Source organism: Malania oleifera, chromosome 13, assembly GCF_029873635.1.
Source record: "Malania oleifera isolate guangnan ecotype guangnan chromosome 13, ASM2987363v1, whole genome shotgun sequence".
NCBI lineage: Eukaryota > Viridiplantae > Streptophyta > Magnoliopsida > Santalales > Ximeniaceae > Malania > Malania oleifera.
In genome coordinates, this window is record NC_080429.1 from 65,004,242 (window position 1) to 65,031,094 (window position 26,853).

A 26,853-nucleotide genomic window follows, 5' to 3' on the forward strand; every position below is an offset into this window, starting at 1 on the left:
TTCCTCTCTCTTTCTTTAATTACTTTTATAAATTTAATTTTTTGGGTCTCTACACTCTGTGTTTTAATTGTTTTACCCTTTTCTTCAAAACATCTTCACATTTGGGGACCGCCATTCCCTCTTTGTTTGGCATCTTAGACAGAATTTCACATTGATAAACGTGAATAAAATGGTCTTAACTACACATGCACAACGTACTCATGGGTAATTCATAAAGTTAATTTTAAGGTAAAATCTAGCAACACCTCCCTCACTTTTTAAAAAATGACACACCATTCTTTAGGTTTTTGCAAACAATCACAAAACTCCCCGAGATTTAATTTTATTGAAAAAATGATCAATATGTTAGTTAACTGTTAGTCAATCGTTAATGTAGAGACTTGGAAAAATGAAATAATAAAAATAATTAGAAAAATGGATTTTTGGTTGGGGAAAGAGAAAATCAGCGACATTTTGGAATTATTGCGGGTCGGTAATTGGGTAAATGGTAAAATAGGGTCGGTTAAAGAGAAAACCGACGATGGTTTTCTGCACAGAGGGGATATTAAGGAAAGTGCTGCGAGTAGTTTTCAAAGAAAAATCAATTCTCTCTTTTTCCTATCTGAAACCCTACAGTCCCCACCCTTCCATCTTCAATTCTCGCTCCATTAAGCCCCTTTTTGACGATCAAGAACCACCACGGGATTCCTGGGAAGATTATCTGCAACCAACGCGGAGCAGATTTTCAGTTTGAGATTCTGAAGCACCATCCCAAAATTAGGGTAAGTAGGGTATTTTTAAGTCTTATTCTTAATATGAAGTATACAGGGCCTAGGGAATGATAAAATGACATTTTATTGAAGTTTGGGTTGATAAACTCGAGTTTCTAAATTAGGATTCGGGTGAGTGCCGTAGGCAACGTTTCGGGGGCTCTGCGGGCAAAATTTAAGAAAACAGGTTAGGGGAATTAATTATAGTAGGTTTTTATTAAATTTTAAACTGGTTAATTTGGGTATACAAAATATACATGTTTAGGTATGATTTATTTGAACAGGTGGGCATTGGGAAAATATTGACCTTTGATATAATTTATATATATGGAAAAGAAATTGTGTGGCGGGAATGCAACTTTTACAATTTAATTGGCTAATGTGAGTTTAGAATGATGAAATATACTGTTGGTTTGTGAACATTGGATAGCTGCGAGTACAGTTATTGGTAAATATTGATTGTTTGTGAATACTGCTACCTGAGATTGCTGCATGACAAATAATGTGATGTGTGAATATAGGTCATTTAGTGTGGTTATTCGTGTGTATCACAATATAACGTTGGCAAACTTGAGGAATTCGTTATATTGCTTAGATGTAATCACGATATACGTTGGTAGACCTGAGGAGTTCGTATATTGTCATTACATATTGGGGTAGACATTGGTAAGCTTGAGGAGGTTGTTCTACTGATATACTATGGGTAGGTCATGGGGATTGATAATGGTGGTTAGTGGTGCCTGTGTGGGCCACGATATATATTTCTGTGAGATGTTAGTCCTGTGTAGACCATGTTTCTATGTGATGTTAGTTCTGTGTGGACCGTGTATTCTGTGATGATGTTAGTCCTGTGTGGACGTGGTTCTCTTGTGTGGAATGTTTATGTGGAATGTGAACTAATAGGATGAATGGTATATTAAATTAATAATATGTCTATTGATGGCAAGGTAGAACCTTCTGCCAAGAGCTTGCTGAGAAAGGTGAGTGCCCTGGTATTTTCAGTTTAGTACTAGAGTAGAGAGAAGCTACTTATATGAGCGGCTAACCTTTCCTATTCTTGGAGACTTTGCCTATATACATAACTCGAGGGCTTACTGAGTAAGGTAAGTGCCCTAATATTAGTATTAGAGCAGAGAGAAGCTACTTGTATAGACAAGTAATCTTCTCTATTCTCGGATATTATTATCATTAAAAGTATTTATAAATGCAAGTATGATATCAGATGATGGTTTTGTTGTTAATGATGCATTTTCGCAGCTGCTGTTGACAGTGAAATACAAATGAATATATGTTCTGTATTATTTAAACTCTCTACCACACACTACTATGATTTGTTCTTCCTTACTGAGATGTATCTCACCCTAGTGGATGATCATATTTTCAGGTCCATTAGGAGATCGAGCTTATAACTCTGACAAGGTAGCGTTTTGGTAATTTTGGGGAGTTTGTAAAAACAGATTATGTATAGTTATGTTTTTGAAATACTGGTATGTAATATAAACAAATGATGGTAGTTGTTTATGAGACATACATAGATAAACTCTGGTATTTAATTAGAGGTTGTTTATCTTATTTCCGCTACATGATTGTAGTGTTTGGTATCAGAAACAGGTGATTGAAACATATAACCTTCGGGCCCCACTTGGAGGGTTTAGGGCGTTACAGTATTAAATTTTATTCTTAAAAAAATAATAAATTTACCTTTTCACTCAAATTTGATAAAATAAATTAAGAAAATAACATTAATTTAATAAATTAAGTTGAAAAAATTGATCAATTAATTATAACATATTTCAAAAGTTTAATTTATAAGTGAATTGAACACCGAACGACTAAGTCTGATCAATCAATTGACATAAGTAAAATAACATAATTAAATTATAATTTTTTTAAAAAATTAAATTATGAAAAATAAATAAATAATATAAATAATTTAGAAAAAAAATATTTAAATAATTATATTGTTACAAAATATTTGTTATACACATTTCATGAACATTAAATGACTAAGTATATATTTAATAGATAAATTATAATTTTTTTTATAAAATTGATTTGGATATGATGGTTGGACGATTTGTAGCTTATTTTTTTAGGTTTGATTGAGTGCCATATTTAATAATATAACAATAAAATTAGGAGAAGTTGAGTGAATTGTCTCAAAGAATAGTCAACCAATTAATATAAATTTAAGTTTTCTTTATCCAATTAGTACTCTAAAAATTTTGAAATATTATAATTACTAGATTTTTTATATGATTTATTAGTAACTTTTATTTTTTTCATTTTTTTTAAATTAAAATAATAATATATTTTTTATTATGATCATGTCAATTAGTTAATCTAAAGCGACCGGATTGAACATACCAATTAATTTGAGTATCAATGTCTTTGGGTCACTTACTTAGCTTTAAAGATATTATGTTTACCAATTTTTAAAATATAATTTATTAAATAGATGCCATTTTAAAAATATCATTTTATTATTATTGAAATTAATTTTTTTTACATACATAATGTTTGACTAATGAATAACCAATGAAACATCGATAAAATTAAATTTTAGGAAAATTTTTAAAAATATAAGTTAAAAAAATTTAGGAAGTATTACTAAATTTTACTCTTAATTTTTTAAGGTCATAAGTCTATATCTTTATTATCTTCCTAATTCCATATTTTTCCGCTAAAAAAAGTTATGAGTGGCGAGATTGGAAAATGAGTGGGAATAGTAATTATGCGACCGTTCTTCTCGTCTCCAAAACCAAATCAAAATCTTACCAGACTATCCGAATAACACGTCCCCAACCACGTCAAAACCCGACCCGTTTCCAATACATCCTAATCCCAACCCTTTTACCCAAACAAACAACCCGAATCCCCAACGTCCCCAAAAAATTCCAGCCTATAAGGTGTCGACATCCGCCATTCCTCCGCTCTAACCTCGAGGTCGCTCTCACCAAATCCATGGAGGTCTAGACTGGGACACACAGAACAGAGAGACTGCAATCGCTTCCTTCCTTCGGGTAGCTACATTCAGCTATTGGACCTTCGAAACTCTAGCCATGGCTTCTCGGAAGGTCCTTTCCTCCCTCCTGCGATCGTCCATGCGTCGCTCAGCTTCCAAATCATCTCTAGCAACCGCTAGATCTCCTTCACCATGCCCCCGCTCTTGCCCGTCTCCTACAGGTTTTCTGTTCGCTCGCGCAGTCGACTATGCCACCTCCGCTGCCGCGGCCGCTCCAGCGACCTCTGCCTCGCAAGCGTCTATGGTTGGGAGTGGCTACGGTGGGAAGATCACGGACGAGTTCACGGGTGCCGGCGCCATCGGGCAGGTCTGCCAGGTGATCGGAGCCGTCGTTGACGTTCGATTTGAAGAGGGCTTGCCACCGATCCTGACGGCGCTGGAGGTTATGGATAACTCAATCAGATTGGTTCTTGAGGTGGCGCAGCATTTGGGAGAGAGCACGGTGAGGACGATCGCCATGGACGGGACAGAAGGGATTGTTCGTGGGCAAAGAGTGCTCAATACTGGCTCTCCAATCACTGTAAGCACTGCGAGTTTTACTTTCGCCTGTTTGGACATAATGTAGATCGATACAGACACATGCCTATATATGTTGGGGATAGCTCAAAATTGTTAGAAATCTTGTAATTTCATTTATCTTTTTATGATTCACGTTTCGTTTCATGAAATCAGTTTCTGATGTTTTGTAAGTCTTTTTTAATTCTATATTTGAGATGTACTTTTCTGGAATAGAACATTTTTTGCTTGTAGAAGCGAGAAGAGTAGCTTTTTGCAAATGCTAAACATGTGTATTGCTTTACAATCCTTTGCTTATGCAGGGTGACGTTTCGTTATTTATTATTTATCTTTCAAAGTTCAAGCGATTTTCTTCCTTGTTTGGTTGAATACAACTTAATTGTATGGTTGCGTAGGTTCTGTTTTGGGTTTCTCTAGTATCAAAATCTATCGGTTAAATTTAGAAAATTTTATTTTGGATATTATGTTCTAATTTTAGATGTTTTCTAGAACAAACCCCGTTTGGAGAGAAGTGGAGGGAAGAAAAGAAGAGAAAAGAAACTGGTTAATCTCCACCGAGAGAAAATGGGGAAAAACATGAGAAAGCAAACAAAAATCATTGGTCTTTTAAAAGTATACTCCCAAAGGGTCACTTTTTAAAATTGTTTACATGTGTTTTAGTCTTTTGGATTACTTTCTCTTCTTTTCTCTCAATTTCTCCCCAATTTAGGGGAGGAAATAAGTAACTTGTTTGCACCTTTATTCCTATCCGCTTCTCTTTTATTTTTCCTCCTGTCCATTTTATGTGAACTAAATGGTAGAAATGGAGACCTTTTTTTTTTTTTTTTAACCTCCCCTCTTGTATCCACTTCTCTCCAATGATACAGATTGAAAAAGATTATGGGCTTTATTATCTCCTCTCTTAACTTCTGGTGATAATACTCTTCCATTGCTGCCATTTTATTTTAGGTGCCTGTTGGTAGGGCTACTCTTGGCCGCATCATGAATGTTATTGGAGAGGCTATTGACGAGAAGGGTGAAATCAGTAAGAAATTGGAAATCCCTTAAATGCATGTAGCCACTGCTTCATGATTTGTATAATGTTTATATTAAGCATCAAAATTCTTGCTGATTCTCCTTTCCTTGAAACAAAATTGCTACAGAAACCGATCACTTTCTGCCCATCCATCGTGAAGCTCCTGCATTTGTTGAGCAGGCAACTGAGCAGCAGATCCTTGTCACTGGAATCAAGGCATGCTGGTTTTCCTTTCAGCAAACCCCAATCTTTTAAATTATATCGGAGTCTATTGTTCCACACTCATATCTTGCATACCATAACCTTTCCAGCTTTTATGGTTGATTGATTCTTCATGCTGTTTTCAGGTTGTTGATCTTCTCGCACCTTACCAAAGGGGTGGAAAGATTGGACTCTTTGGTGGTGCTGGTGTAGGAAAGACTGTGCTAATTATGGAACTTATCAACAATATTGCCAAAGCTCATGGTAAATTTACATTGAATTGTGTTATAAGATGCCCCTCCCCCCCCCCCCCCCCCCCCCCCCCACCCCCTTTTTTTTTAAGTTATAGTATTTTTATTGAGTACTCATTTTTTTTCCCTGTTCAGGTGGTTTTTCTGTCTTTGCTGGCGTAGGAGAGCGAACTAGGGAGGGAAATGACTTGTACAGGGAAATGATTGAAAGTGGTGTCATTAAGCTAGGTGATAAGCAGGTTGGTGAGCTGCAGATCTATGCTTTTATTTGTTTTATTTTGTCTTGGTAAATGATTCTCATCTAATTTCATCTACTTCTATACACTGACCCTTCCTCCAGTCCATAATTATTTTTAAGTTCTCTGTATTTTAGGCTGATAGCAAGTGCGCCCTTGTGTATGGCCAAATGAATGAGCCTCCTGGTGCTCGTGCTCGTGTTGGGCTTACGGGGCTGACTGTGGCTGAGCATTTCCGAGATGCTGAAGGGCAAGATGTGCTTCTCTTTATTGATAACATTTTCCGCTTCACCCAAGTATGTTTGCATTTGATTTATTTGTTACCTTCAAGTGATGCATGCTTGTATTTGGTTATGTGCTGATCTTATTATCTTTGCTGAACTTCCATTCCATGCTGCAGGCTAACTCAGAGGTGTCTGCTTTGCTCGGTCGTATCCCATCTGCTGTGGGTTACCAACCTACTTTGGCTACAGATCTTGGAGGTCTTCAAGAACGTATTACGACAACCAAGAAAGGTTCCATCACATCTGTTCAGGCTATCTATGTGCCTGCAGATGACTTGACAGATCCTGCTCCTGCTACCACTTTTGCCCATCTGGATGCCACAACTGTGTTGTCCCGACAGGTTTGGCTGTGCTCATATCTGAATTAAGGAAATTATTTCTTCTGTACTTTTGGTTTTCACTTTTTCTTTCATATTCATGGCTTATGGTTTCTAACTTTGTTTCTGGTTTCTTATAACCAGATTTCTGAGCTTGGTATCTATCCGGCTGTTGATCCCTTGGATTCTACATCTCGCATGCTCTCCCCTCATATTTTGGGAGAAGAACACTACAATACTGCTCGTGGTGTTCAGAAGGTTCTCCAGAATTATAAGAATCTTCAGGATATTATTGCCATTTTGGGAATGGATGAGCTTAGTGAAGATGACAAGCTGACTGTTGCACGTGCTCGTAAAATTCAACGGTTCTTGAGCCAGCCTTTCCATGTTGCAGAAGTGTTTACTGGAGCCCCAGGGAAGTATGTAGAATTAAAAGAAAGCATCGCCAGTTTCCAGGTGATTACAATTGCATATTTTTTGCACATACGGATATTTAATTTCTGTTAGAGCTTAGAATTCTCTGCGGCTGTCATTTTGTGTTTTTTAATCTTTTAACATTGGACTTGGAGAATAGTTTGGTGGGTTGGTGATAATTTGTTAACACGTAACAGATGCTGTGTCATATGAGTTTGATACTGTCTAAAGAAAGTGTGCGCACATGGACATGTGCACGTATATTGAAACAGTTTTCCCAGTGGACGTATCTAATGACCTCATTATTAGATTGGTGTTTGTTTGCAATTGCAATTTGTTTGAAGTTTAAAGCCCCCCCAAGATGGTACCTGCATGAACCCACACAGTATAGTTTTATTGTGCTTGTTGTCTAACATGAATAATGAGGAATCATAATCGTTTTCACCATTGTAACCCAAAGTTGACGGCTTTGATCTGCTTGTATGGACTACATGACGAGTAATTGATCATTCAATAGTTGAGGAAAGAGCAGATAGTGTTAGACTTGAGGCTGGCGTATTGGAATTTCATAGTAGCATGGTTCTGATTTAGTTAATTTGCTGGATATCATTGAGGAAATCTATAGCTTTGTCAAGGAATTATTTGCTTAGCTGAGTTTCTTTAATAAGTAATTTTCGTGAAGTTATTTGTTTAGCTATGTTTCTTCAAGGAGAAAGTGAAAATATCTTATCTTGTAAGTGATTTAAATTTTAATTTTGAGAAGTTGCTGGTTTGATGTTCAGGGTTAGGTGGGTTAGGGTTTACTGGTTCTGGGTGATCATTGTGGGTTGCTATTGATGCTGTTGGTGTTGATGGAGAAAATGAGTATGGTCTGGGTCAAATTGATAAAATGATCAATATAAATCCGAAAAGGAATGTGAAGGCAGAAAGATTTGAATGCACTACTCTAATTATCATACCCTTATGGCTGAATGCCTCTGTGTTAGTTTTCAACAAAAGCACAAGAGAACTTGATTTCTCCAATTTGGATTAGATTATGATTGTACTGATTGGTGAACATTTGTGAAAATGAGAAATTCAATAGTAGCCTAGGTTGTCTGATTGGAAGTTCAGAGGAATATGGTTCTGATTTGGCGAATTCGCTCAACAACATAGGAACAGGAAATAAACTACACGTTTAAGAAGCTTCCCCATTCCTCACTCCACAAAAGGGGTACTAAACACACATACATATTGGCCAAGAACACAAGCAATGGTGGTTATAATCTTGGATTGATGGTTAATTCCTAGTTTATGAAAGGTGGTATGATGGTGCAGTGGAGTTAGGTGGATTAGGCCTGAAAAGAACTATTTATGTAGCAGAGAAGATGATAGAGGAAAATATATTGGATTTTTTCAAACTATGGAATGAAAGATGTTGACTGCATTCAAATCCATGATGTTTGAATTCATTATATATATATATATATACACACATATTTCGTGACCTCTCTGAACATACTTAGTCTAGTCAAAAGCCACACTGGGCACATGCCAAGGCATGGTGAGGTGCAGGCCTGGTACTTTTTAAGCTCTCAAGATAAGGTGCCTTAAAAAATGATGCACTTGCCTCTGGCATCCACCCATACGCTTGCATGAGGTGCAAGAATCAAGAGCTGGTGTATTGTTGACCTATGGAAATAAACCCATTTGAATTAAATAGAAACTCTTTGAGAAAAATAAAATATTTAAAGAATAAAATGTTAACTCTCTCTTTCAAGAAATTAACTTAGATTATTTGAGGTAGTTTGATTCTCCCAATTTCAAATTTGAAGACGTATTTGCAAAATTAAGGCACGATAAAATTAGTTACCCAAAAATATAACTGGATGTTCAAATGCTGTGAAAATTAATTTCAAGAAACTGTATTGGAGGCCCTAGTCAGATTTCGGTCATACACAAGATTTGTGTAACTAGCATAACTTCGGAAAAGAGGTTGTAGTCATCATTATGGTAGGGTTTTGGTGTGTAATGATTGTGGTTGGTTCAGATGTTACACAACATGTAATGAATAGTGCATTTTTGAATTCTTTGTTGCATCAATGAACTTGTTAAAAGGAAAAAACCATGTTTCTGTTTCGATTCACTATTTTAAATATTGAGTATTAATGTAATCTAAACTAAGAGATCATAAAAATAATGAAACATAAACAACAAAACATACTCTTGTTTCATATTTTGAGGATGATCACATAAATACATAAATATTTAACCAAAGTGATAATAAGTAATCTGGATGAATGTTAGATTACCACTTTACCTAAAAGTTTAAGCTATTAGGTTGTGGGCCAACAATGTATATCAAGTTTTAACACTCCCCTGCACGTGAAGCCTGACAGCACTTGGAGAGATAAACATACAATAAATTTTTGAATACTGCAGAATAAATGTGGGCGTTGAGACTAGAACCCAGGACCTCCTGGTAACCATCTTTGATACCATGTTAGATTATCACTTTACCTAAAAGCTTAAGTTATTAGGTTGTAGGCCAACAATGTATATCAAGTTTTAATAATGAAGAAGTAAAGACTATTTGCTTTCAATTGTAGATTTATATCACAAACATAAATCCTGAACAATGGAAGAAAAAGGTTTTAAAATACAACTTTTACTATTCCACATAACAGGGTGTTTAATTAATTAATCTTAATTTTGAGCTTCATTCTTGACTATTTGATAGAAAAAGGAGGTATATAGTTTTGAAATTTGTTTTATAAGCTTGAGTGTTTTTTTTTTTTTTTTTTCCTGAGAACCTATAGAAAAACTAGTTTTAAGCAACCCATGGGTAGTTTTGGGGCATAACAGTCTGTAATGAACCATAATACACAATGATATGGATGTGAATTGGGGCATAATAGTCAAAATTCTAAACCAGAGTAATTAGACAACGTTTGTACTTGATGAACTATATTCTCTTCAAATATTTCAATGCATGAAATTAGTCAAATTGAAGAAAATTTTATTTCAAGGTAAGAAACATTAAATTCCAAGTCAATAGAACATGCATATGTTTACTATTTTATATATATATATTTGAGTTTGTGTATGTGCATGTTCGTGCACGTGTGCCTTGAGTTCTCTCTATCTCACTCTGTTCTACTAGCTTGGCTGTATATTTATAAAATTTAACTGGTCTGGTTGTAGGGTTATTGGTGATTTTTATTTTCTTTTGCATTGGAAACAGGGTGATTTTGTATTTTATTGCAGTTGAAATATGCTTGCAATGTATGCTAAAGAATGAGACCGGTTCAAACTTATTGAACTTAGTAGAAAGTCTCTAGGGCTCATTGAAAGATGGTTTTCATGTTGATCTTAAAGTGGTTGATGATGTGGAATCATTAGAGAGGCAAAAGAGAGAAAATGGGAAGAAGAATGAGGTGAACATGAAACAGTGAAAGGAAGATAGAGGTTTGGGGTGGGGGGGAATTCAATTACAGATTACCAACTTGATAGTAATGCATTGAACTAAGTTATGGGTAAAATTATAAATGTGAAAATTGCAAGCCAACACCTTGCTATTTACTATTCAAATAAAAGCTTCTAAGTCTTATAAATTTAAAATAAATAGATATAGTCCTCATTAATTTAATAAATCACACCATTGAGCGTAAGACCCAACAAACCCCTGATCCTCTTCTTTGAAATCAGCTTCCAGACACGGCCAAACTGATTAATCCAATTTCCGGCATCTTGTCCTACTTCAGTTCTCCCCTTTTGGGAAGAATTTGACCCCATTGAGTTAGGGAAAGGACTTAGGAGACCATCACTCTAAGAGGAATCATCATGAGACAAGAGGTGGTTGTGAGCTTCGGTGGGGTGCATCAGGCATCAACTTGTCCACCTTGTCGATGGAGAATAATAATATATGGTATTGTGCTTTATTCTCCTAAAACAATCTGATAAACCTTAATAGGAAGAAGATCAAAGTGCACTGTCTTCTCTGTCAAACCAAATCTTGAATGAAGGCAATGATCATCCATCTTCTACGGGTATACCGTACCTTTAGACCATCACTCTAAGAGGAATCATCATGAGACAAGAGGTGGTTGTGAGCTTCGGTGGGGTGCATCAGGCATCAACTTGTCCACCTTGTCGATGGAGAATAATAATATATGGTATCGTGCTTTACTCTCCTAAAACAATCTGATAAACCTTAATAGGAAGATCAAAGTGTACTGTCTTCTCTGTCAAACCAAATCTTGAATGAAGGCAATGATCATCCATCTTCTACGGGTATACTGTACCTTTAGATTCAACTTCAGTCGGACACTACATTGTGCAGCTACTGGGTCGATGACACAGTATGGAACCTCCTCTGGCTAAACATCTAAGTTCGAAAGATACTGATTATGTTTGGAAGATACTGGTTCTCTTTCAATCTTCATTTCTTTCAAATTTATGCAAAGAGAACACAGGTCAAAGTACTAAACAATCCTTTTTTCCTACACTTCCATCTCATATAAGTCACTTGGGACTTTCCAATTATCAGTTCTTTGGGTTTGATTAACGTCATCCTTCTTGTACATTTGACATTATTTGGTAGGACATTGTGTAGAATGATGCCCAAAATCTTGAAACTTGAAATTGCTGGCTGGATCTTAAGTTGACCATGAATGTTTAAGGCATTCATAGAGTTGGTGCAGCCTGAACACCTGTACCCAACTGTTTGAAATTTTGACTTTTCTTGCACCCCACCACCGGTAGTCTTCTCAAACTAAAGGACTGATGGAGTTCTAGGGGTGGATTACATTGCTTATCCTCCTTTTTCTGAGCAGGTAACCTGAGCTGCATCTCCATCCAACTGTAATGAGATGACAAACAGCCCGTTGGATTTTTTCTAGAAAGCAATGGTCGCAGATGCCTCTTTCTTTGAATGACAACTTTGCATTGGTCACCATCTATTTGATTCTTTTTGCTGTCCATCTCAAAAGTGACTGTATTGTTCTTGTCATTTTTTTCACAAGAGATGTGAATTAAGAAAGGATGACATGGATACAAAGGGAGTGAAGAGGGAAGGGGGTCTGAATATGCCAGGATACTCCTTGGTTTCTTATAAGACCACTGAAAGCAAAATATTACTGCTAAAGGTAATATGTAAACATTGAATGGGAATCAAAGCAATGAAAAATTGAACTTGAAACTCAAAACAGGTTGATGGAAATGCACGTCACGTGTGTATTTGGGTGTGTGCTATTCTATCTGGCAATCTGGAGAAAACCTTCAATGATGTAGTTGGTGAGGGTCTCGATGGTGTTGGTGTTGTAACTTTGGGAAGAATGGGATCTGAAAGTGGCAGCAGCAGGAGTTTCAAAGAGTGCATGATGGCATTTTTCCCATGGGCTGCTTGCAGGAGTTCAGCAATAATCCGGTTGGGGTTCTGACCTTACAAGTGGAGTGATATCATCAATGAAAGTATAGGTCAACTAACTGTGTGTTTGTTTATGGCATATGGTATTCCTTGCAGTGATCTGTGGGAGCTAAAAAAGCAAAGAGGATGACTCAAGTATTAGATAAAAAGGTGAGGGAGGAAGATTGTGGGAATGGAGTGTGGGAAAGTTTTTATTAAGTTTTTTTAATAGAGGGGAGGCAGTTGGTTTGAAGGAAACTCCAGGAAAATAAAGAACTGAAACAAGAGAGAAAATAACAAATGGCAGGAGTATTGAAGTGGGAGAAGAGAGCTTGGATTGAAGGTGCTATGGCATCAATTGGTGTGTATCGGTTAGAGGAGAAAAGAGAGGAGACATGAAGAAAAAGAATGAGAGGAGAGGATAATTAGAGAGGTAGAGGGAGACTTGGAGGAAACCGCACCTGATTGACAGTAATATATCACAATATTTTATAGGAAAAAATAAAATTAAGAAAATTAAAAACCAGTGCCTTATTAAATAAAAACCCTCATGATTCACAAATTTAAAATAAATCCCCACACAAACAATCTTACTAATAAGTTAAACTAAGCGCTTGGGCGTGGGACCAAACAAACTCTTGATCATATTCTTTTGAATCGACTGCCAATGAGGGTCAAATCAATTCATCCAATGTCTGGATTCCTGTTCTACACTTGGGAAATTTTGTCTGCAAGTGTACATTGGCTTGATCTTTATGGGATCCCGACATTGTGAAAAGTTGTTTCTAGTTAATTTTTGTTTGGCTGTGATATCTCTGTTCTAATCTGTGCTTTCACGAACTTTTGTTTTGTGTATTGTTTTTAATGACTTATTGTTGATCATGGATGGGAAATTTTATTTGCTCCATGAGTTATATTTTCTTTATTGTTATTCTCTTGTATGATGTTCATATATTTGGCTTCTATTTTGGCAGGGAGTCTTGGATGGGAAATATGATGACCTTTCTGAGCAGTCATTTTATATGGTTGGTGGAATTGAAGAAGTAATTGCGAAGGCAGAGAAGATTGCAAAGGAGTCGACTGCTTAATTTTGTTTCAAAATTTGCTTCCTCATTTGCTACTTTTGGACTTTGGAAGGGTCAATAATTTAAGCAGAGGATTGGCAATGCCAGCATCAAGAGCTGCAATCTTCTTCCCGCCCCTTCCCTCCTTGACCGAAAAGAATATTAGTAGTTGCTACTTCATCCAATTTAAGTCTTAATTTTTGGTATAGTAGTGTTATTAGGAAGAGAAATGAGGGGAGGAAATTCCGAGGCCTGAGGTGAGGGCACGATCCTTGGGGCCTTTATTGTGCAATAAGAAACAGACTCAAATGTGTGTATTTGTTGCCCTAGCTTTCTCTGCCACCGCCACCAGATATATACGGGATGTTTTTAGCCCAAAATCTTAATTTTGTGCAAACCACTGGGTAAGAATGCCAATGGACGGTTCTCAGTTTGTTTTTGCTTATGTTATTATGGATCATAGAGATGGTTTTTGGTATGCAATAGAAAAAGAAATCACCACCACCAACTCGGGTTGAAATCGTAAGCACAATGACGAGGCAGTGAGATTTCTATGGGCTTTGCGAACGATACGACAGCTGGTGGTTCTTGCTAAGAACAAACAAGTGATTGCGCGGCTGACCTGAAAGGATAAATCAGTGCATTAGAAAATTTCCTTGTGGAATCCCTGCAGTAATCCCTAATGGGCAATACAATAGAATTTTCATCAGAGCTCAATAAGACCATACTAAAAGAGTTTGTGGTAATTATTGGGTCTATATCCTCAACTAATCCTCCCTTTAACCCGACAAAAGTTTAAGAGATTCACTCTATGCCTACACAATTCATAATACATGCATTGCATCCAAGCTTTCTACAGATTTGATGAGCAGTCCGATCGAATTAATTATAGGGTATACCTGCCTGATTGACTTAAATATTTATTTATTTATTAATATTATGCTAGAGAGAGTTCATCTACAACCTTTTTTATTACAAATAACACATGATATCAACCATTTCAGAATGTACCATATGAACAAAAGCATCTTTACAGGCATTATCTTATTCTGTTCCTTATTTTAAGCACACGCTGCACCTTGAATTTAAAATTGGAAGTTTGATTATTTTTAAATGTTCATTACTCATGATTGAATTTTTATTTTCTTAAAAGAATAAAAAATTAAAATCACCATTACAATATGATTAATTTCTCTAATATCTTTACAGAGGGTATAAACCATGCCAGCTCATTTGTCTGTTTACTTGGGGGTGCCCATGCGCTTTAACATAGAGCAGCTAACCCAATCTTTAATACGCATGCCTAAAGTTGGGAACAAAGAAATGACAACAAATGTCCCTAGACACAAGCTCAGGTGGTAAGGACGAAAGCTAGATAACCTTGAAAGAGATTAGAGAAATCATATTGTAATGGTGATTTTAATTTTTTATTTTTTTAAGAAAATAAAAATTCAATCATGAGTAACGAACATTTACATCTTACACCAGTGAAGGGCACTGTCAGCATAGGCGGGGTTTGGTTCCGTACCAGGAGGGTCCAATTGGGCTCGTCAGTCGCAAGAGTCCCTTATTACCGGGAAAAAAAATAGAAATGATAACAAACTTTCATCCAATTCAACGTGCTTATTCGAGTACTCCAACTGGGTTTTGAAGCAGCCCAAAAAAAACACACAAAATAGAAGCTAGATTTGAATCGTACAGGGAAGATAAATCTTTTTTCTGATCAATCATGTAACTTATACCCAATCAATTCAATCAGACAGATGAGTCGCCAATTCAATAGACAAGGCTGGAATCAGCGGCTCAGAAAATGATGCCCATTGCCCCTCAAATGTAGTTCAACAATGAACCTGTAAAGAACTCGGCATTTACTTAAATAGGTGAACAATATTTCTCCATAGCTGAGAAGCTAGAAACCTGGTTCATCCGTCACCAGAAGAAAAGCTAAATGACACGAGGCAAACAGCCCAAATTGAAGATCAGCCACGACAATCAGCTACGTCTCTTAAGTTGCTGTTCCCATACATGTCAACACTATGGTTTTCCCTTCTTTTGTATGCATGGCACTTGTAACCAAAAAGCATGTGCCTGTGCGTCTGCATCTCCAAGGCATGTTCATTGAAACACCAGGTATCACAATATCTAGGAAAAGATGGCAGTTAAAATGAAGAATTAAACAAGAATGAACAAGACAGACCCTTACATGGACTACAAAAAGCTCTCAATGTTGAGCTCCAAATAGGAACACGGATCAGGGATGTCAAAATTGTTCAAGACCTGTGCCACACCAAAGAAAGACAAATATGTTAATTTAACCAGATATTTTATTTTTATATTTTTTTGTGCTAGGGTATAAATTAAAAAAAGTTTCTTATTTTATATAATAATGAAATTTACTATAATTAAGCACGATATACCAGCTTGGTCCAAAAACAGCATAAGAAATGGACCATAAAACGTTCTAGAAATGACAGCAAGGTTGACAAAATAAATCAATACATGTTATCGACCAGGGTAAATCCAAAATAAATAAATAATAAATTATCCAATCATTTCAGTTTAATGAAAATGTTAAAGACATACAACAGTGGCTACATATAAGCAAAATAATACACACACACACACACACACACACAGAGTACTGGAGGGTAACAATGTAACATCATGCAAGAAAATAGAAGACATGCAACCAATTGATTACAGGACATAATATAACACAAGAAAATAGAAACTATGCAACAAGTAATGCAGTTTTCTATCTTTTGCACAAATCGGATCCAAAATCATAGAAGCACATTGATCTTCTAACATGGCTGTTATAAAGCAAGAAATATGAAATGTTAAAAAAATCAATTTGCAAAAAAAAAAAAAAAAAAAGGTGGTGGGGTGGGGGGCAAAAACAGTTTTCACTTTTATTTTTTGTTTCCAGGTTTGTAAACAATTACAAACTGCCACCTTATTTTCTAGCTTTCGAATATTTGTATAAAGAACTTGAAGAACATCTTTTCATTGTTTTTCAACTTTTATACATAAAAGTCGGAAAACTGAAAAACAAGATGGCAGTTTTGTAATTATATAGAAAACCGGCAAAGTATTTTCCACAACTAAGCTATAGCCCTAAACATCCTGCCTATATATCTCACCAAATGTCTCAACTAGCAATGCTTGGCACAACTAATGCTTCATGCATGTACTTCGTGGGACATTTGGCAGTGCAGCATTGGCTCATCAAGCTGCATCATTTAGCTCAAATATAAAACTAGCTAGTAATAGTAAATTTACCTCTGGATGAACAATGCCAAAAGTGCCTATCTGCTTCCCCTTGTGAATGATGTTGGCTTGTCTACCCAGGAGAAACTCAGGCTCCTGTAATGAATGTTTGGATTGTAGGTAAGAGGGCAATGGAAGATAGCCCAAAGAAACCGCTTAATAAAAAAGATGCTTACATTTGAATGTTTTATATAATAGCCTGTACTGTCTCCAGATGTAACAAAAGGAGTCCCAATAACTTCCATTATTCTGTCCACTAGGCAATGAATCAGCTGAAAATAAGATGATACAAAAACTTAGAATTTCAGATCATGTGGTGGGAGCTTAATTCTTGCAATATATGTCCAAATCAGAAAACTGACATGAAAGAACTAAAAACATTTTTCCCTTATACAAAGAACAAAAGTGAGTCTCGTGCATTTAAATAACTCGTAGCATTGTCATATTTCTATGTGGAGGAAATTTGTCATGAACACAGGAAGGAACCAATGAAGGTTGAAGTAATTACAAAAATTGTGCAATGAGTTCATGAGCCTGTGCAAAATTGTAAACCCTGCTCCTCCAGAAAACACAGAAAACACTTTACACTAAAATTCATCAAAATTCAAATTATAAACTCTGGCTCAATTTGACAGTATTAAAAATCAAAATCTAGACAATTTGCAAGTGAACTACAATGTAAAAGGCTAAACTGAAATTCGAAGGTTCATAACCAAGATGTTCAACCACAATGTACAACAAAGGAGGATGATCATATGAAGCCTAAAGCATGGATTCAAAGATGATTTAATAAAGCTTGAAGAAAATGATCTCATGGAATGTTTTCAAAAGCTTACTTCAATGCAAGTAATCAAGAATGAAAGCTCGAAGAACAATAAAGCTCAGGACTAAGAGAACTCAAAGCAACAACTTCATATAAGAAGATTTCAAGGAGTTCAAGAAATGAAAAGTTGAATGAGTCTTTAGGACACGCTTTGTAAGTACTTCAAGCATACTCAAATATGAAATCCTTTGAAGCTCATTAGGTGTAAGAGACCTAAAACTTAATCTTGGAACATATTTTTGAAGTAAACAAATTAAAATTCCAAGAATTGAGAAGCAAAGAGAGTTCTTACAAAAATATCTTAAAAAACAGTATTCTTGTACTTGACAACAGCTTGACTGAAATCCTCAGTAGGCTGACAATTTAAATGTTTTTAAAATGCACAGACAGAAGGTCATCAGGCAATAGCCTAGACCCTGACAGGCGCTTTACGAGGCAAATTGAGAAGCCTGACTGGGGCCAGGCGACTACCACCTTACTGCCTTTGAAATTAAACTGTGTATTTAGTGACAGGTGCTTGACCAAAAGGTGACACGCTACTACCATGCGGGAAATTTTAAATTTTTATAACGGAAAGATTTTTTAAATCAGATTGCTTGGGGCTCAAACTTAATTAAAACTTGGGCACTACTCCAAGTAAACTTGGGGATCAAGTAAATTATTTTATCAAGTTTACTAATAGGCTCCAAGGCCATTGATTTTAAACACCAAACATACAATTCAACTCTCAATCTCTCTCAATTGCTGTCATCATTCAAAGGCTCTCTTGCTACCATATTGTGCATGAATTCTACCAGTGTTGCTGACTTTCAATCACTGATCTTGTGCTTCAAATCTGAATCTTTCATTCATTGAAAGAATTAATCAGTGATAAATTCCCTTGAACTTCAATTTCAATTTCATGTTATATTACTTTGAAGTACATAGTTTTGAAATTGTACTAATCTGCTTTGTGTGAAAACATTATTGTACGCAGCTCTTGTTTCTTGTTTCTTGGACGATTCCAGGTTGTTGGATCGTTGACCAAGCATGGGGTATCGCTCGGAGAGGTGTGGCTCTAGCCCTATTGAAGGAGTGTCTGAGTGTGGGTTATCACTTGGAGAGGTGCAGCTCTAGCCTATTGAAGGAGTGACCGAGTGTGGGGTATCACTTGGAGAGGCAGACTCTAGCCTATTGAAGGAGTGTGTAACGGTTTTGTTCCGCCTAAAAAGGAACTGGTTTAGTGAATCCTTTGGTGGTTTGCCAAAGGCGAGGACGTAGGCTGGGGATAAGCCGAACCTCATAAAAAAACCGGTCTCACTCTCTTTCCCTTACTCTCTTTATTTTCAAGCATATATAAACTGCGTGGATGATTTAATTTCTTAATCGTAAAAACTACGTAATTTGGAAATTAAGTAAACTTAAATTTAATTTTGATTTGGGATTGCAGAAACTGAAAGGGTGTACGTTGGTTGATCAATACTTTGCAGAAACCTCAAAGGGAGTACGTTGATTGGTTAACACCCAAAGACAAATTAACTAAGAGTTTATTTAAATTCTGAGTTATCGGGAATCTGAGTTGTGGTTTGCTTTGAAGAATCAATTTCATTACCACAAAGCTTACATATATTTACAGGGCTACAAACAAGAAAATATCTTGAATTCTTGAAAAGCTGAAAATTGCCAAAAGGCTATCTTGATTGGGTATTTGTGGATTGAACACTTTGATTGTTGAATGGTTGGTTGATTGTTTAAGTTTTATTTACTTGTGTTGTGTTGAATACTTTAGTTGTTGGTTTGTGGATTGAACAAGTAAATAAGCTTTTGCTAAACAAATAAATAAGCTTTTGTTGTGTATTGGATAAATCAACAAGAAGTCAAGAAATCATTAAAAGAATTAAAAGAGGTCAAGAATTCTTGAAAAGTATTAAAAGAAATTTTTTAAACCCAATTCACCCGCCCTCTTGGGACTAAACCATAGTTTTCAAGATTTATATAGCCGACCCCACCTAGTGGGACTTAAGGCTTGGTTTTGTTGTTATTGTTTGTGAAAAATTCTGGTTATTTTATAAATTTAGTTAATTTAGGGTTATTTTGCATTTTAAGTACTTTTCGATTTTGTATTTTAAGTACTTCGTGGTTATTTTTCAAATGTCTTTTTTAGTTGTAATGTCAGATGTATAAGTACTTTGTTTGTAATGTATGAAACAGTGAATTATCAGATTTGAATTCAGAATATTTCCCCCTCATACAGTTCTTCTCCTCTACTTCTCCCTCCTCTCTTCTTCTGTTCTTCTCTATTCTGTCTCTAGCTCTGCTGTCTTCTAATTGCTGTTCTAATCTGTTGCTGTCTCTCTCTTTCCTTCTCCCCTGTTAATTCTTCTCTCACTTTCTCCCTTGTTTCTCTCTCTATTTCTGATATCCTGTCCTACAACAATTTGGTACCAGAGCCCGTCCACAACAGAAAATCAAGGAAATCACAAATTTCAAGAAAATTACATTTGTGGCCCTCAGTTTTTGAACACCATTGTCCAGCCAACATTTCGCAACACCTCCCTCGCCATTGGGAAGCCCCATCCCCTGCAATTCCACTTTCATCAGGTGGCTTCCTGCCACCTGAAAGTAATCCAGCCAACCACCCACAAAATCCCATTCACCATTTTTTCTTGACACCACCATGGTTTTAAATCGCGGTAGCGTAACGTAACAATAACGGGAAGCAGGAGTAGCGGATGTTACATAACAAGAAGTAGGTGTAACGGCCGTAAATTTTTTTGAAGCACGCACAACCTTGTGCATATTAGTGTACTTGCATGTTTTAAGCTTTTAGCCATTCTTAGAAAGAGTTTTAGTGTATTTTGGATCCTTTAGTTCGAGTAATTAAGTTTTTTGGTAAGGGCAACAAGTTTACGTTTGCTTTAAACCACCATTGATAGAAAATTATGTGTGCGCGCGCGCGCGTATTTATACTTCTTATTGTTCTTATCTGAAATAAATTCTTATGTGTGCTAAATTGATTAATAAAACAAAATACATTATACACTCCATTAATCTATTAGACACACAAGACATGAATAATATAAATATAAAATAGCCAGAAAAGAAAGAAGGTTGAAGTTGAAAAGTAAAGAACATAAATATCACATTACTAATATTATCAAAAAAATATATTTTCCTAACAAGTTAGTATTTTGAAATTGTTAATTAATGCATCTATTGTGAGTATTTAAAGAAATAGTAAATTTTGTATCATTGTCATTCTCATCATAATCTTTTCCCCCTCTTGCCACTTGGTATATTGAGAATGATATATGAAAGAGAGAGAAAAAGTGAGAAGAAAAGGTAAAAAATAATTTTTTTTTTTGGTGTAACAGTTGTGTAGTGGTTACCTAATGGCCGTAGTGGCCTTTACGTAACAATCGCGGTGCGTAACGGCTGCTATGGCCGTGATATTTCTTCCCACTGATTTCGCAATGTGTAACGATATCAGTAACCCAAAAAACCGTTGCGCAACGGAGTTACGTAACGGTCACGGCCTTTATTTAAAACCATGCACACCACCACCACCACTCGATAGACCACCCCTACATCTACCATCATCCAGAAGATTATCACCAGAGGAGCCTTGCCGGCGGCACATGCGCTCTGACAGTTTCAGAAATCAACTGCATTTTCCAGAATGGCAAGAAGCTTAATTTAGCCACAATATTTTGAGATTTTTTGTGATATCTTGGCTTGGCTTCAAGATATTTTCATCTACACTACTAGATCTTGGAATGCCAATGCAAATTTAAGTGTTTTGAAGGCCTGCCAACATTTAGATTGAGGCCCAGCTGCAAAAGTTTTGCACCTTGAGCTTTGCTGTCATAAGTAGTTTGCCTTTGTGAGATTTGATGCTGGTTTGAAGAAATCCAACTTTGATTGTTTGATAAAATATTTTTGGAGGACAAACCCAATGTACCAGCATCTTTCAAGTTTATTAGTAGAGTATCTATGATCATCTAAGGACCTTTGGTAAGGTTGCATAAACTTGCACTACTTGAACTCCAAAGAAATTGATTTAATGTCACTAACATGATTGGTACTTGTTTGAATTTGCAACAGTCCACATTTGGCTCTATGGTTTTTTCCAAATAACTAGTTCCCGCCTAGTTGGAATTCTCAACAATTGATAAAACCTTGGGGTCCTCCTGATTTTGATGGTTGTTCAGGTCCAGATTTTTTCTTAGATTGGTGGGATGACAGGGAGAGTTATTTTAGTTGGTATGGATTGTGTGACCACTAGAGTAACTACTTAGATAAATCAAAACTTCTTGGTTTAGCAAAGTGATATCACCAAAAAGTTGAGAAAGAGACAAAAAATATTGTGGGAAAACCTGTACCACTTGGTTTGAAATTAAATAAAATTTGAGAGAAATATGCCCCACATTCTTATAGGAAGCAATTAGTGGTCTAACAGCATAGTCTTAGACAACTTTCTTCTATTATCACTGATCATTACCTTAAATTTAGAGACCTCATTTATTGGTGTGCTCTTAGTGAGAATTGAGGAACCTGGAGTGGTGATTATGTTCAAAAAAGGGTCGAGGGATGAAATTAGAAAGCACAATATTTTGCAAATGTGGAAACATCCTTCTCTCCCTTGCTTCTTTCTCTCCGCATTTCTATACCCATCCTACATCCCCTTGTTTAGTTAAGAACACATAATGACAGAGATGCAAATACATACTCTCATTCAAACTAAAAATGCCTAGTGTCTGCTTGTCCAAAAGATAACATGTTTAAAAAGGGTGCATAGAAAGCAAAAGACCACTCCTCACAATTTGGTTTGAGATATTGATCATACACAGCAAATGACCAAATATTGTGGATCCAAAATTGAAGGCAGATGAATTTCATTATATTCATAAAATTTCAGCAAATGAAGCAGATCCATCTTGGTTGTAGGAACTATCCCTTGTTTCTTCCTTTCTGTATTTCTCTACTTGTGTTGGGATATGAATCCCACCCAAGATCAAATAACACACACAAATAACACACAAGATTTACGTGGTTCGGCCAATTTAGCCTATGTCCATGGGAGAGGAGTACCTTCACTATATATATATATATATATAGGTATGCAGTGAAGGAGGAGGAGGATTACAACACACTCAACTCACTCACCTTAATACACACTCACAGTGCACTCATAATTCTTGCATCTTCACTCTCACTCTCTGTATCTACACAACGGAGGGGAAGTGCTCCTTTTATAGGAGAGAAGGAAGAGATTACCACAGCCCAATTCCCTCCAAAAAATCAGCAACAATTGTCCTTTTTCAAAGCGGTGGGTGGAGATGCTGCACCAAACAGCAGCCAATTCTAACTAGCCTCCAGCAAGTCTTCCCCTTTGATTTATTATTTTATTACACCAGCCAGCTGCAGCAATCCTGCTGCCATATTTGACCCTATGTGCAGCTTTGCCTCCTTTGCTTTTAATTATTTAAGTGGCCAGCTGCAGCAAATGACAGCAAGCCCATCTTGATTTATTAAATGAGGAAGGCCCCAACAAATCTCCCCTGCCCGACTTATGTGGAGAGTTCCACCAAACCTGTTGCGATTCTACAAGCTTTAAGCTTTGACTTGGATGTTGTCTTAGTCATTATGTCCGATGCATTGTCATCAGTGTGAATCCTCTCTATACTCAATTGCTTTGACTCCAACGCTTCAGGAATCCATTGGTACCAAACATCAATATACTTTCGACTTTGAATGAAAACTTGGATTCTTGCTGAGATGAATAGCGCTTTGACTGTCACAATAGAGAACATACTTCTCTTGATTGAGGCCAAGTTCCTCCAAGAACTTCTTCATCCATAGAAGTTCTTTGCTTGCTTCAGTGATGGCAATGTACTTTGCCTCATCAGTGGACAATGCAACACATTTTTGTAACTTTGATTGCCATGACATTGCTGCTCCTGAAAATGTCATCAAGTATCCCGAAGTAGACTTTCTAGAATCAACATCAGCAGCCATATCTACATTTGTGTAACCTTCCAACATAAGTTTGCCAAGACCAAAACATAAACATAAATGAGAAGTACCTCTTAGATACCTAAGAATCCACTTGACAGCTTCCCAATGTTCTTTGCCTGTATTAGAAAGGAATCGACTGACTACTCCAACTGCATGAGCAATATCAGGTCTTGCATACCATGGTGTACATCAAGCCACCCATGGCTGAAGAGTAAGGCACTTTCTTCATTTCTTCTTTGTCATTTTCACTCGTAGGATATTGCTTAGAAGTAAGCTTGAAGTATCTTGCAAGTGGGCAACTGACTAATTTGCTTTGCTCATGTTAAATCTTTCTAGTACCTTCTCAATATACTTTTTTTGAGATAACCACAACTTTCTATTTTTCCTATCTCGAAAGATCTTCATTCCAAGAATCTGTTTTGTTAGACCCAAATCCTTCATTGCAAAGGATTTGCTTAGTTATTTCTTCAATTTTTCCATCTTCTTAGTATCACGACCAACAAGCAGCATATCATCCACGTAAAGCATGAGAATAATGAAATCATTACTAGAAAATTTCTTAATAAAAACACAGTAGTCGGTTGTGAACCTGTTATATCCATGCTCCATCATGAAGGAATCAACTTCTTGTAACACTGTCTCGGTGCCTGCCTAAGACCATACAAACTCTTTCTCAGTTTACACACCAACTGTCCTTTTCCTTTGGCCTTGAATCCTTCAGGTTGTTTCACATAGATTTCTTCTTTCAAATCACCATGGAGAAATGTAGTTTTTACATCAAGCTGCTCAATCTCCAAGTTCAGGTTGGCAGCCAATCCGAGAACAACTCAAATAGATGACATCTTTACCACTTGCGATAAAATCTCTTCAAAGTCAATGCCTTTTCTTTGACCAAAGCCTTTCACAACTAATCGCGCCTTGTACCTTGGTTGTGAGTTTCCTTCATTTTTCAATTTAAACACCCATTTGTTGTTGAGTGCTTTCATTCCCTTTGGTAGTTCTACCAAATCATAAGTGTGGTTCTCATGCAAGGATTTCATCTCTTCTTGCATGACCTTCAACTACTCAATCTTATGCTCATATGACATAACATCCTCATAACATTCTGGTTCTCCCCTATCAGTTAGCAACACATACTCATCTGGTGAGCATGGTTTTAAATAGAGGCGGCAACCGTTACGTAATGCCGTTACGTAACGATTTTTTGGGTTACCGATACCGTTACACACCGCGAAATCAGTGAGAAGAAAAATCACGGCCGTAGCGGCCGTTACGGACCTCGACCGTTACATAAAGGCCACTATGGCCGTTACATAACCGCTATAAGACTTACACCAAAAATTTTACTTTATTTTTTACTTTTTCTTCTCACGTTTTCCCTCTCTTTCATAAATCATTCTCAATATACCATGTGGCGAGAGGGGGGAATGATTATAATGAGGATGACAACGATACAAAATTTACTATTTCTTTAAATAATCACAATAGATGCATTAATTAACAATTTGAAAATACTTGTTAGGAAAATATTTTATTTTGATATTGTAATGTGATATTTATGTTCTATATTTTTCAACTTCAATCATCTTTCTTTTCTAGCTATTTTATATTTGTATTATTTGTATGTCTTATGTGTCTAATAGATTAATAAAGTGTATAATGTATTTTGTTCTATTAATTAATTTAGCGCACATAAGAATTTATTACAGATAAGAACAATAAGAAGTATAAATACACACACGCACGTAATTTTTCTATTAATGGTGGTTTAAAACAAATGTAAACTTGTTGCCCTTACCAAATAACTTAGTTACTCAAACTAAAGGATCCAAAATACACAAACTCTTTCTAAGTAGGGCTAAAAGCTTAAAACATACAAGTACGCTAATATGCACAAAGTTGTAAGTGCTTCAAAAAAATTCACAGCCGTTACACCCGCTTCCCGTTATGTAACATCTGCTACTCCCGCTTCCCGTTACACCCGTTACCGTTACGTTACGCTGCCCACAACCGCGATTTAAAACCATGCTGGTGAGTATCTTCTAGAAGGTTGACGCTCCCTGGTGGATCTTCTTATATGGGGTTCTGCTTCTAGAGCACCTTCAGCTATTGGTTCATCATTCTCATCAACTTCCCTGTTATCGTCATGCTGTTCTTGTGGCTGTGGTGGTGAATCTGGAATCAACTCGATTGGATTCTTCAGGACATGCTTTGGATTATCAGTCTTCTCACAATCATCAATAGTTTGATCTTCAAAGAACACATCTTTGCTCTGGATTACTTTTCTGTTCTTTGGATCCTATAATCTGCAGCCGAACTCATCAATACCATAACTGACGAAGACGCACTCTTTTGTCTTTGCATCAAGTTTGGTCCTTTCATCCCGAGGAATATAGACAAAAGTTTTACAACCAAACACCTTTAAGTATTTATAGGATACATCTTTCCCAGTCCAGATCCTTTTAGGAATGTCACCTCCTAAAGTAACTGAGGGAGAAATGTTGACGAGGTTAATTGCTATTATTAACGCATCACCCCAGAAGGATTTTGGCAGTCTTGAATGAGAGAGCATGCAAATAATCTTGTTGCAGATGGTTCTGTTCATTCTTTCTGCAATGCCGTTGTGTTGAGGAGTCTTGGGAACTGATTTCTCAAAGCCCAATACCTTGGACTCTGCAATACTCTTAAAATGGCCCAACGTATTCACCACCGTTGTTTGAACGAACACATTTAAGCTTTCTTCCACTTTGTCTTTCAACATTGGCATGAAACTTCTTGAACATATCTAACACCTGGTCTTTACTTTTCAAAGGATAAACCCACACTTTTCTAGAGTGGTCATCAATGAATGTAACAAAATACAATGATCCACTAATACTTTTATCATTCATAAAACACACATCAGTATGAATCAGATCTAGAATATGCTTTCTCCTAAATGAGGGGTTCTGTTGAAATGCAACTCTATGTTGTCTAACAACTAAACAATGAGTACAATTCTTTAAAGAATAACCTGAGAAATTTGGAAGGAGCTTTTTCCATGCAAGAATCTGGAATCCCTTCTCGCTCATGTGGCCAAGTCTGTTGTGCCATAACTCAATGGTGACTTCATTATCTGTAGCATTCATATCTCCTGCACAGAGTTGCTTATCTTGAGTGTAGTATAAGCATCCTTCTTTCCTTTGGCCATCATCAAATTCCCTTTCTTGAGCTTCCAGACTCCATTACCAAAATAACTTTCATAACCCATGCCATCAAGTTGACCTGTGGAGATCAAGTTAAGGCGAATGTTTGGTACATGCCGA

The 26,853-nt window shown here is 36.5% G+C and overlaps 2 protein-coding genes across 3 annotated transcripts in view; one reads left to right on the forward strand and one right to left on the reverse strand.

The window, feature by feature from the left end:
• Positions 1-3,618: 3,618 nt before the first annotated feature.
• On the forward strand, positions 3,619-13,855 carry LOC131146178 (ATP synthase subunit beta, mitochondrial). Its single transcript, XM_058095563.1, has 9 exons — positions 3,619-4,294; positions 5,239-5,314; positions 5,433-5,521; positions 5,653-5,770; positions 5,893-5,996; positions 6,131-6,289; positions 6,394-6,618; positions 6,739-7,050; positions 13,369-13,855. Exons 1-9 carry the CDS (start codon positions 3,812-3,814, stop codon positions 13,480-13,482), a joined length of 1,680 nt encoding a protein of 559 aa, XP_057951546.1. The 5' UTR covers positions 3,619-3,811; the 3' UTR covers positions 13,483-13,855.
• A 1,299-nt stretch (positions 13,856-15,154) lies between these two features.
• Positions 15,155-26,853, reverse strand: part of LOC131146179 (phenylalanine--tRNA ligase beta subunit, cytoplasmic-like) — an 87,641-nt gene continuing 75,942 nt past the window's right edge. Inside the window, exons 17-20 of one of the 2 annotated variants that reach the window (XM_058095566.1) lie at positions 16,905-17,000; positions 16,741-16,824; positions 15,662-15,735; positions 15,155-15,554 (exon numbers count right to left, since the gene is read on the reverse strand). In XM_058095566.1, coding sequence (XP_057951549.1) covers positions 15,667-15,735; positions 16,741-16,824; positions 16,905-17,000 — 249 coding nt within the window. In that variant the 3' untranslated portion in view covers positions 15,155-15,554; positions 15,662-15,666. Of the gene's footprint in view, positions 15,736-16,740; positions 16,825-16,904; positions 17,001-26,853 lie in introns of both variants that reach the window. The other variant, XM_058095565.1, reaches the window with a different exon arrangement.

What these genes read in the sequence shown, in the direction of transcription:
- LOC131146178 (XM_058095563.1), top strand. Translation starts at nt 3,812, where the DNA reads ATGGCTTCTCGGAAGGTCCTTTCCTCCCTCCTGCGATCGTCCATGCGT. An exon ending in TCCTTGTCACTGGAATCAAG is followed by an intron (nt 5,522 to 5,652) that starts GCATGCTGGTTT and finishes TGCTGTTTTCAG; the next exon opens with GTTGTTGATCTTCTCGCACC. An exon ending in AAAGCATCGCCAGTTTCCAG is followed by an intron (nt 7,051 to 13,368) that starts GTGATTACAATT and finishes CTATTTTGGCAG; the next exon opens with GGAGTCTTGGATGGGAAATA.